The sequence below is a fragment of the Sinocyclocheilus rhinocerous genome, unplaced genomic scaffold (assembly GCF_001515625.1).
Source record: "Sinocyclocheilus rhinocerous isolate Xijiao unplaced genomic scaffold, SAMN03320098_v1.1 scaffold1144, whole genome shotgun sequence".
NCBI lineage: Eukaryota > Metazoa > Chordata > Actinopteri > Cypriniformes > Cyprinidae > Sinocyclocheilus > Sinocyclocheilus rhinocerous.
Genome location: NW_015654501.1, coordinates 229,678 through 241,916, shown reverse-complemented (window position 1 = coordinate 241,916; position 12,239 = coordinate 229,678). Strand labels below are relative to the sequence as shown.

The 12,239-nt window shown below is 36.1% G+C and overlaps 2 protein-coding genes across 2 annotated transcripts in view; both read right to left on the bottom strand.

Annotated features, from left to right (window-relative positions):
* Positions 1 to 6,041, bottom strand: part of plaat1l (phospholipase A and acyltransferase 1-like) — a 13,607-nt gene extending 7,566 nt beyond the window's left edge. Inside the window, exons 1-2 of the mRNA XM_016523930.1 lie at positions 5,638 to 6,041; positions 5,476 to 5,560 (exon numbers count right to left, since the gene is read on the bottom strand). Of these exons, the coding sequence (XP_016379416.1) occupies positions 5,476 to 5,520 (45 nt within the window). The 5' untranslated portion in view covers positions 5,521 to 5,560; positions 5,638 to 6,041. The remainder of the gene's footprint in view (positions 1 to 5,475; positions 5,561 to 5,637) is intronic.
* A 2,922-nt stretch (positions 6,042 to 8,963) lies between these two features.
* znf513b (zinc finger protein 513b) overlaps positions 8,964 to 12,239 on the bottom strand; it is a 7,348-nt gene continuing 4,072 nt past the window's right edge. The window contains exons 3-4 of the mRNA XM_016523933.1: positions 11,347 to 12,063; positions 8,964 to 10,022 (exon numbers count right to left, since the gene is read on the bottom strand). Coding sequence (XP_016379419.1) covers positions 9,253 to 10,022; positions 11,347 to 12,063 — 1,487 coding nt within the window. The 3' untranslated portion in view covers positions 8,964 to 9,252. The remainder of the gene's footprint in view (positions 10,023 to 11,346; positions 12,064 to 12,239) is intronic.

Here is a 12,239-nt window from a genome sequence, read left to right as displayed (position 1 = left end):
ATATATGGGTATTTATTGGTGAACTGTCCCTTTAAGAGCTGAGAATGACTGTCATATATTGTTATTCCATGAAATAATTTAGTTTCAGATAATTTGTTTTAAGGTCGTTCTAACTCAACTTAATGTCATTATCACTGTTCAGCTGATCCAACAACCCTGCAAAAAAAGTTTTTACTGTGGTAAATGGCTGAGGTTGAGCAGCATATGCCATGTCCCGTCACGACCCACACCTGTTTGTGAAGCGTTGATTACGGTACCTTTGACCTCGCTGATAGAAACGTACACAATGGCAGGTCTTTCAGGCGTCTGCTCGTATGGAACAGCTGTATCAACCACAGGACGGCAACTGGCCGCAAACACTGGCCTCTTACTCTGCTTTAACACTAATGATTCAACATGAACATGTGAGGAAGACATTAGCTGATCCCCTCAAGTCCTCATCATGGCTTTAAATCAATCAGGTAATTTGGTAGTTCATGGTCTATCATAGTAATGAATAGTAAAAAGCTTGTATGAATTCCACATGAATGAGAAATAAAGGTACCCAACATCATGATGTAAGAATGGTTTTCCATGCAATGTGATGTTCAGTGCATTAAAGAATATATTATATTAAAGGTGCAACATCTTACTGGACATCTGTCTGGCATGTACAGAACAGTCAAAAATAAAATTAAACTGTACAAAGTTATTTTTTATGTTGCACAAAAGTAAATAATTTCTACAGTGCTGTCTTAAATTAGAATCATTTTTGTGAATTCTGTCTTTTCGGTATTTCAGTAAGGGGTAAGCTGACAATGTTTACATGTATATGTATATATAGTAAAAATACGTATTTATAAATATATATCAATATTATTTTAGTATCATTGATCATTGATTACTATTGTAGTTTTTGTTAATATTTTAAATTAGATTTTTTTGTATTTTGTTTTCACTTTAATTTCAGTTAAAATTTTGGTAAGTTTGTTTGCTTTGTCTTTTTAATGTATTCTGTGTTTTTATCATTTTTGTCATTATGTCTATATAGTTTTTTAATTTTTTTATTTTATATAATTTTTTTAGTAGTAGTTATTTAAGTCATTCTAGTTAAACTAAGCAACAAAAAAAATGTTGTCTTGGCAAATAGCTGAAATAATGTTTATGTTTCATACATTTTAAATATCATCGTTTTGTTTTGTTTCATAATTGTTTACTGTTACAATGTTGCTGAAAAGGTATTAAATTACTATATTTTCGATATGATATGAAAAATGCTCTTTGCATAGGATTGAATTTTTTACTATATAATACGATAAGATCGGTGTGTGTTAAATTATTTTTTTGAATGATCTTTTTTCTGGACAAAAACTGTTGAAAAATATTGAATAGTTTTAAAGTTATATATATATATATATATATATAAAGACTTCGTGAAGAAAGTTGTGCTTATTAAAAATAAAGAACGAAAGATATATATATATATTTTTTTTGCTGGAGTAAACTAGCCCCAGTGTCCCATATCTGCATGTACTAGCCTACATAAAATGCTAAACGCATCTACATCTTTGTTATTTATTTATTAAAGAATAATCAATAATCAATGATTACTCAGTATAATGAATAACTACTGAGTTCCATGAGCCATCAGTTCATGGACAGGAATCTTCAGGCAGCCGAGTCTATTTCCAGCGTCTGTGTGCAACTGAAATAGACTGCGAGTTGAATTTCAGAGTAAGTTCTACGCTCTGCGTCCATCTCTCTCCACTGCAGCTGATTTTAGCACACAGGTGTTGACCTTAGGCATTACGAGGAGCATGTTCACATTCCCCTGAGCTCTGCTCTTTCTGTGTGCAGCGGTTGTACATGTGATCACAGTCACAGAAAGAGTTACAGGCATCATATATATATATATATATATATATCAGTGCATTCGAGTGTTCTGCCATTGTCATGATCACCAAGAAAATCTTCCTCGATCAACATCCTTGCTGGCTGACAACATTCCCATCAGCCAATCAGATTGCAGGTTTAGGATCTAAGCGGAGCTGAACAACATTCTTACCAGCCGATCATTTCCCTCTGACTTTAGTAGTTAGTTATATATTAATATTTGACCTGACATTTTTCATTACCAATTTACTAAGTAATTTAGCATCTTTTGCACTTTAACCATTTCAGCATTTTTTTGTGTTGCATATATCACTTTTTTTTTTAAAATTATAATTCTTAAAAATTTTTCTTCTCATTTTGTTTATACTTGTGTGAAAATAAAATTTAATTCCTTGTACTGCTGCACTTTTTTGCATTTGTATTAGTGCTGTCAAACGATTAATCGTGATTAGTATGTTGCTGACCTCAACGGTCATGTTAAACAGTTTATACTTTTTCTCAGAATTGTGATTATATCTTAGAAATCAGATATTGTTCGCAAAATTGCGAGTTAATACTTTTTTTCTTAGAATTACACAGTGTTGGGGGTAACGCATTACAAGTAACGTGAGTTACGTAATCAGATTACTTTTTTCAAGTAACTAGTAAAGTAACACATTACTTTTTAATTTACAAGAAAATATCTCAGTTACTTTTTTTTGCAATTTATTGATTGAAAGCTCTCCTGTCCCCTTGTTGCGAGAAATCGGGAGTAAGATGTTACTTTAGTTCTAGAATAAATGTGAACATGCATTAATTCATCTCACTCACTCACAAAAAACAAAAAAAAAATCAGATTTAGTTTTCCTCAAAATTAATAAAAACAGTTAAACGCAACTCAGAATATGACACAAAGCTGCAATAATTAAATATATTAAATAATACAAATATCTTTTATGTATTTAATCCCATTTTATTAACCAATTTACAGCTGACCTTCAGTGATCCAATTCAACCATACTAATAAACAGAAATTACACAAGATAAACTAACATTTCTTCTTCTTTTTTTATTGCTGAAGAGTGTTGAACTTTCTTCTTCTGCGTTCTACTGTACAGACGTGAATTTACATTTCCTTCAGCCTGAGGCTTTTGGTGTGAAAGGGCTTTTACATTTGCCAAAAATAGAACTTTTTATATTAAAAGCAAACAAGCAAGCCCAGCCCAGATTTAAAAAGTAACACAAAAGTATATATATATATATATATATATATTATAGTTTCTATCTCACAATTTTGATTTTTATATCACAATTCTGATTTTATATCTTAAATTTATCAATTCAAAATTGCAAGTTTATATTTCGCATATTTTTAAATATCTAACCTAAAATATAAATCTAAAATATAAATTCAGAACTGCTATAAAAAAGTCTGAATTGTGAGCAACTACCTTTTTAATTATTATTTTTTTAATCCATGGCGGAAATAAGATCCATGCAAAAATGAGTAAAATGATGTAAAATTCTGAAGCAATGCTCTAGGAAGTTCACGGAAACACCAAGCGCATTACTAACATGAACATCACTGAGATAAATTTCTGCACACACACCAAAAACATGCAGTTCTTTGCCAGCTGTGCCCCAGAAAGCATTTTCTGTCATGCTGTCCCAATAAAAGCGGGTGGCAGTTGTCTTTTGGCCCACCCTGCCCCCCAGAATCCCCTTCTTTTTTGAAGAAGCCATTGAGATTGGATGTCTGGAGCGCAGTGTGAACAGCTGAGAGCTGTGATTTCACAGGCTGCTGGACTGTCAGAGCGCTGAGGCCTGCCAACAGGAGGTCCAGGAGAGACCCAGGCCTCTAAAAGACATCGACAGGTGGAAGGCTGCCAACAAGGGGAGGGCGAGCCATAGAAAAGGCCGGGAAGCCAAGCCGGCTCTGGACACAATCCAGGAGATGGCACAGGACGAGGATATGCACAGAAGAGAGCGCTGGACCTGTGTTTGTCCCGTCTGATGGACTGGACGCCAAGGGACGGGCAAGTAATATGGTAAAGCCTGAGCTGAAACCGTCTGATATGTCAATGCTGTTGGACTGCAGCGCTTTTCAATGTAGAACTGGCTCCTGGTTGAGTCTCTCTTTACTGCTTCGTTCAGTTTTTTTTTTTGTTCACTCAAGTGCATTTCAGAAAGAAAATGCTGTTTTTTTTAACAAATTTTACTTTTTGAAAGGCGGCGAAAGTGTCATGCAAATTCTAGACAATAGCCTGTATACTGTAAATGCCTGCCAGGTCAGAATGAACTGACAGGGAAAGTTGACATATCCTGAGCTATGACATGCTAAACTCCATCTAAAATGATTTGAAACAGCATTTAGCACCATCTAATTTTTTCAACAGTTTAAATTTGACCAAGCATTCCGTTTTTATGATGTCATATCAAATGGAATGTTTGTACTTTTAAATGTGAGTTTGTTACACCGCAGGGCTGTTTAAAATCAGCTAGTGGAGGGAAAAAGGTGATTAACAACTCTCTCTAGATGCATCAAATCTTGTTCATAAAAAAAGCCTATGCTATGTATCATATGGGATCTATGCTGTACTATAGAGTATTATGTGAGTTGTGATGTATGGTGTGTTTAACAGATCTGGCTGTTGCTCCTTGAGATAACATACTTCCTTATATCCCCATATACGGAATCAATCTATGGAATGTAAGGAAGTGTGTGGTCTCAAAGAGTCTTTATCATCATCATCATCATCATCTCCTTAAAACTGTTAGAGAATATGGCACCACTGACTTAAATTACGTGTATGGATCACAGGGAACACTATCATCCATCCTATTGAGTTAATGATTTCTATAACTGTTATTTGTTCTATGAAAAATTATTGTACATTTATAAACTATAAAAAGTAACATCTTGTAAATATATTTTATATTTATATATACATATACACTAAAATGATATAGAGGGTTAATGAGTTCTATAACCATTATTTGTTCTATAATGTTTTTTAAGTTTATAAAATATAAAATTAATGTAAATATATATTAAGTAATTTTAATTGTATTATAAATTACATAAAATATGAAGAACTACAAATGATATAGTTAATTAGTTAAACACTGTTATTTGTTCTTTAAAAATTATTTAAAATGTATGAAATATAAAAATATATATTTCATTTTTATAAAATCTATCATTTTTACATATAAAGAACTAAAACAGTTAAACTTTAGATATTGTTTTATAAAAAAAAAATATATTTTTATCAATCTTAGTTGATTCTATAGAGCTTAAAACCTTTTTCCAAGCAAATATTTCTTGTATTTTCCAAGAATTTTCAAAATTTTTAAAAGGGTCTCTGGTTTACAAAGGCAGCAATCTTCAGTTTTAAAATGTAAAATAAGCTCTACTAAACAACGTGGTTTGATCACTTTGTAAGGTTGTGTGAAAGTCAAGCTCAGGTCATTGGTGATTTATCAAGCTGAGCTCCTCCACGATGACATGAACACTGAAGAGTGACACAGCAGCTGCTGCCATCATGAATGTTTACTCTTATTAATAACTGGACAGGTGGAGAAGAGCTAATTCTGGACGGACACACCAGAGTCAGGACATACCGGCACATCCACGGACTCGGTGTCATTGTCCAGAAGGAAGATCATCTTCTGCTTCCTGAGTCATAGATGAGATCGATGATTCGAACTGCAAATAAAACGTTTGACATGTGATTAATCAGATGCTGAAGTGTGAATGTCACTGAGGAAAGCGATGCCTCTCACCTCTAGAAATCCTAAACTGGAAATCCGTTTGTCCTCAGAAACACGTCTTAGTTGCTGGTAAAACGGAACCAAGTCAGGTGTTTGAGAGAGGTTTGGTCCCTTTCAACCAGCTACTGCGCCGTGACTTCAGCCAGCAACACAAACACAGGAATATACATGTCATGATGAGAGTAAAAAACACGTGGACCTGTATCCAAATCAGACAATGTTACCTGAATCACAAAAACATTATTATTCATATTCAATATCATGATAATATGTGTGATGATGGTCTGTTTTTCTGTGATTACTCTCTGGAAAAGCTCAGTTCTGCTCTCTACAGGAAAGAAATGGTAAATGCTTAAACAATTAAACAGACAGATTTTGCTTTATGTAAAAAGATAATTTTTCTAACTTTTTTTTCATGTCAGTCCTGTGTTTTCCACTTTGCTGTATTGTAAAAAATGCACATTTATTGATAAAAAAAAAACTAAGGAAATAAAAGATATTTGTCCTAATTTTTTCTCTTTATATATTATTTCTGTATTTATATGTATAGTTGCCATACCGCATTAATAACTAACATTTATTAAAAATGCATTATATAATATTATACACACACACACACACATATATATAATAGTCAATACTCAAAAAAGTATTTTGAAAGAATAATTGTCTTAATAATTTAGCTTGAGAGGGCACATTACAACTGTGTAACTGAAATAGAAAAGGAGAAAGAGTGAATCACATGTTGGAATTCTTTGGAATACAACGAAACAAAATGTCAGCATTCTTTGAATACTCGTCCAATTAAATTAGTGCACTGTAATCTAATATTGTAGAATAGAATACACAGAATATTTATTTTTCAGAATTCCAATTTAGTTTCATCTTTAACAAATGTCTCAATGCAGCTGCTTTTAATCAAATTTTAAAAACACCTTTATTATGAAACCAAAGGCCACTTCAGATCAAAAATTTGTGTACAAATATTAGAAAGCTAAAGAAACCTACAAAAATACAGTATATAAATAATCATATTACACCATACGGCAAACCAAATATCATTGGATTCAGTGCTGTGCATCTATTTTTTATTCATTCCCTGATTGCACTGAACTCTTGCGGTGTATTTCAGAGTGACTGTGCCAGTTCTGTAACAGAGAGAAAACGGACCAAAGTGAAGGACCAATTAAAGGAATAATTCACCCAAAAATGAACATTTGCTGAAAATGTTCTTATACTCAGGCCATCCAAGACGTAGATGAGTTCATCAGAATTGGAGAAATGTAGCATTCACCAATGGATGCTCTGCAGTGAATGGGTGCCGTTAGAATGAGAGTCCAAACAGCTGATAAAAACATCACAATAATAATCCACATGTAATCCACACCACTCCAGTACAGCAATTAACGTTTTGTGAAATGAAATGCTGATTGTTTTTAAAAAACAAATCCATCCTTAAGACATTTTACATGTCTTACAAACACGCAGCAGCTTGTGGATTATTTGTGATGTTTTTATCAGCTGTTTGGACTCCTATTCTGACGGCACCCATTCACTGCAGAGGATCCATCGGTTAGGATCAATCAGTCTGATGAAGAAACTCATCTACATCTTGGATGGCCTGAGGGTGAGTAAACGTTCAGCAAATGTTTATTTTGGGTGAACTATTCCTTTAAGATCAAATACATATCAAAGAGACTGTGTACAAAATATTTAAATGTTTGTTTTGAATATGATCTGTTCATTATAAAGCAGATATGAACATGTGGTCTCCACTTTCTTCCTCATGAACTGGTTTACACAAATAAAAGAGAGGGGGAAAGGCAAAACAGGATCTTTCCCACTAAAAGTGTGAGAAAATTAAACCTTCACTAGTTTCCATGATTACTTTTCCTAAGAGAACATTTCACAGTAGGCATCACACTTTAATCTAAATAAAACTGAAGGAACTATTTTAAAGTCAAACAAAAGACACACACATAATTGTGAATCTCATGAAAACATATCTGGGTCATTTTCACACCAAAAAGAAAAGAAAAACAAATGTATAAAGAAAATTAGGCCTATTTTAGGACTTTTTTTGCATTGTGACATTATTTTCAAAGACAATTAAGGTCATTTACGCCATAATGCAATAAAAAAATTATTTTACTGTAATTCAGTAACAAAAAGAAAGGGATAGTACAATATATACTACCACAATAACTGAACAATTTATTTACTTTCTTCCACATTACAGAAATACAAATCGTAGAGATGCACAATAATGTCGCAATGCAAAAATATGTAAAAATCACCCTCATATTCCTTATGCAAAACATTCCCTTATTTAATAATCATTTCGGGGTAAATATAATGCTAGCATTTCTGAACAGTTTTCGTGAGACTCACTCATACGTGTCCCTCTAAAGCCCTGGAAAAACCTCGAGTGTGCTGGGGACAGACGAGACCCCGATCAGTGCAGCATTTTGCAGTGGCACCAGGAAATTCAGATACAGTAAATGAGAGAAGGAGGAGCAGCACCTCCCCGAGATAAGGCAACATCACTGTCATTGTGCATAAGTGAACATACAGTAGCAGCCAGACGTCTTCAGTGTCATCAAATCCCTCATGAAACAACTAGAGCTCCCGCATCGGCCTGGAACAGGGCCACTTGTTGGTGTTATTGCAGTTCTTTCATTCAGCAATTCAACAAGAATCCATGACAGCAGAGAGGTGAATCTCACAAAACGCATCAAGAATATAATTCATGCCAAATTTAAAAGAAAAAAATATTAAGAAGTTATATTTTGCATAAAAGAAAATGAAGTCTGGTTTTAGGATTAGTTTTTTGCATAGTGACATTTTCATGACAGCAAAAAAGTATAATTATTATAATGCAGTTATTATAATGGTAGTATTTGCTGTGCTCCCTTTAAATTTATTTTTAAATAAAATTTTTTGAACTGAAAAAAAAATTATTTTTTTTAATCAATCCTTGTTTGTGGCTGTTTATTTTTGTGGTTTGAAAGAAATGTAATAAAAAAAAATCTAATATAAATTTTTAAAACTTAAAAATAAAAAAATAATTAAATATGTTCTCAAAATTATTTTAAAATGCAAAAAAACAAACAAACTCTATGCTCATAATAAACATGCCTCATTTTGAAAACCTAAAAAAAAAAAAAAAAAAATTTGAAAATATAAATAAATAAATAAATTGAAAGGTAGTGTAAAAAAAGAATTTCACTATTCATCATTATGGTCTTAAGAGACATGGTTCATTCAAAAAAAAAAAAAAAATCTTCAGGGTCCTAAGAAATATGCCTCCTTTTTTTCATGCAACAATACAATTTCTTTAATTTTAGGGTGAAACATGGCCTGTTAGATTTTTGTGAGATTCACCCAGTGGTGCATAAATGTGCTCTTTCAGTTCAAAACGTCGATCTTAAATTGCAAACCTGTGATTCTGGGATTGAAATCAGCTGCTGTAAACAGTTGGACAAAATACAATCAAGTGGGAAAAAAAAAAAAAAAACGCAAACCAGCCCTGTCGTGACACGCTTTTACTACATGGATTCCTCTGATGACAACAATAATGATAATAATAATAAGGCAACTGGAGTTAGACATCATAGAGAGCTTCCACTACATTTCTCCTTCCTCATCCTCTTCCTCTTTCTCCGGCAGGTGCATCTTGAGCCAGCCTTCGGCGGAGTGGCCGTGCTTCTTTTGGTGGCGTTTGTAATTGTCCCAGTGGCCCGTGGTGTATCCGCACTCCTGGCACTTGAAGGGCTTCTCGCCGGTGTGCCGCAGCATGTGGCGTTTCAGGTTCATGCTCTGGTTGCAGCTGTAGCTGCACACGCTGCACTGGAAGGGCTTGGCGCCCGAGTGGATGCGCTCGTGCCGCTTGAGATTGGCCAGGTTGCCGCAAGCATAGTCGCACACGCGGCATTTGTAGGGCTTCTCGCCCGTGTGCACGCGGTGGTGCCGCTTGAGGTTGTCGAAGTGAGCGGAGGCGTAATTGCACTGCGGGCACTTGTAGGGCTTCTCGCCGCTGTGAGTCTTCGTGTGGCGGGCGAGGTGGTTGGGGTACTGTGTGACGAACGGACATGACGTGCACGAGTACAGCTTGTCGCCTTTCTCCGGGCTGCTCGGCGAGCTTTTGGACAGCATGTCCCGCTCTAGTGTGCATTTGCTGCAGATCTGCGCTGTGGCACCCTCCTCGTCCTCCAGCACCGCTCCGCACACGCGGCACGTGAAGGGGAATAGCAGCTCGGGCAGAGGGTCTGACTCTTTGGCCAAACCCTCGGCGTGCAGCAGGGCGGGGGGATGGCGGCCCGTTCGCAGGGTGTCGTAGCTCTGGAGGAAGTCGGGGTCGCTGCTGATGTGCAGAGTCAGGTCAGACACCACAGACTCTGAAAGACAAAGGAACAAAAACAAGCTTCCTCTTTACAGCGAATCCAGATTTAGGAAGCCAAGAGTTTCTACTTCCCCCTTGCTTCACGCTTCGCTTCCTCTTTTGGTTTGCAGCACGAAGTGCTTAAAGTGCAAAGTATAAAGTAAAAGGAAATACGCAATAGCAAGAAACTTGCCGTTTTGAAGAGAACAAGTGCTTCTTTGTGCATCCTCTGAATCTGCATTCCTGTTGAGCACTGATCATTAAAATAACTGAATAAAGTCAAGTAAAATAACTGCTTCACCTGTGTAGGGAAATGGCATTCATAACGATTTTACTTCTGTAATATGACACATATGAGTGAAACAGAAAAAATATAGGTCTGAACTTTACATCCTTTAGGAATCAACTGGATCATGAAAAAAATGCTTTTTCCCATGTCTACTTATTTGATACTATTGCAATAACTAGTATTTTTGGCATGTGTACGTTTATTATGATAGGACAGTAGAAGCAGTGAAAAAGCAAGTGATAGGAGAGGTGAGAAGAGCCACAAGCCAGGATTTAAATTCGAATTTGGGGGAAAATGTAAAAAAAAAAATTGCAACTGTTCTGATAAATGTGTGATTGCAATTTTAAGAGATTTAAAAAAGCTCCAGTTTTGTCATGCATGTTTGTAGCGCTGCACAATTTGATATTTATATTATTATAACAAAGAGTGAAAAATTTAAGGGGGTCTGAATACTTTCCGTACCCACTGTATATAATAAAATAATAATATATATATTTTTTAAAATACTTCTAATAATATAATATCTTTCTGTAAAATTATAGTATTTAAAAAAATCATATAATAATAATAATAATAATAATATTTCACAATACTAATATTTATGGCTTAATTTTATTTCTTAATTTCTTCCTTTTCAAACGCTAAATCAAACATTTGTAAATGTGTAAATGAACACTTCATTCTGAAATACAAAGTGCATGTATTCAATTAAATTGCCTTTCTAAATTACCTCCAATTTTATTTTTATTCTGTGTAATCATGATCTGCATGTTGGTTATTAGTCAACATTAACCATATTACAGAATCTGACTAAAGATTACAAAATAAACATTTTTTTCTTTAACATAACATTCTGCACAATTTGAAAAAAAAAAAAAACCCTGTGATTTAAAATGTGTTTCCATTAAAAAACTAATTTTTAATGGAAACACCCCCCCCCATAATAAATTACACTAGGCTTGATTTGATAATCGCTCTAAAGCTATACCACAATTTTGGTTTTATTTCAATGTATCGTGCAGCTCTAACGTGAAGTGGATTAAACAACTACCTTCCGTGAAGGCTGTCGATTTGTCCTCCTTGTGGCTCATCATGTGTTTCTTTAAGGAGTGGCTGTTGTTGGCTCTGAAGTCGCACTGGCTGCAGTTGAGGTCTTTCTCCTGCGTGTGCATGCGCTGGTGCCTCTTCAGGTTTCCCAGAGAGTTGCACGCGAACGTGCAGATCTCGCATTTGTACGGCTTCTCGCCCGTGTGCGTGCGCACGTGCCGCTGCAGGTTGACCAGCTGGGCGGAGGCGTAGGCGCACTGCTGGCAGCGGTACGGTTTCTCGCCGTTGTGTGTTTTCATGTGCCGCTTCAAGTGATTGGAGTAACGCGAGCTGAAGCTGCACAGTTTGCAGGAGTACGTTTTACAAGAGCTTCCGTCGGATGTGGATCTGACTCTGTTCACCTTCCCCTGTGTGGCGTCTGTGGGGTGGGCCTCCTCTAGCGGACGGTCCTGCCGGTCTGAGTCTCCACCCTCGGCGCCACACTGGAGGCAGTAGAGGCCGGCGAGGTCCAGCGCCCCGCTCAGGGGGTCGCCCAGCAGCTGGCCGCACTGCCTGCAGGAGAGGTACGGAGCGAACGCAGCGTCGGGGCCCATCTCCTCCCGCTCGCTCTCCGTGTCTCGTGGGTCCTCGAAGTCGCTCTCCATGCCGAGACGGTTGTAGCTGGAACAGTCCTCATCGCTGAAGCCGTACACCGGCATTCCCATGTCAGCCGTGACGGAGTCTATCGGGAGATCCATGCTCTGTCTGTTATGCAGCACTTAAAACCGTTTTCTTTACATAGGGAGCTGAGGCAAAACATATCAAAGATGAAAAAACAAATTAGGGTCATCAAAATGTCTAGTCTATTTTCCCAGAAGAGAACTGCTGTATATGCTAAATGTTAGTTTTGTCTACTAG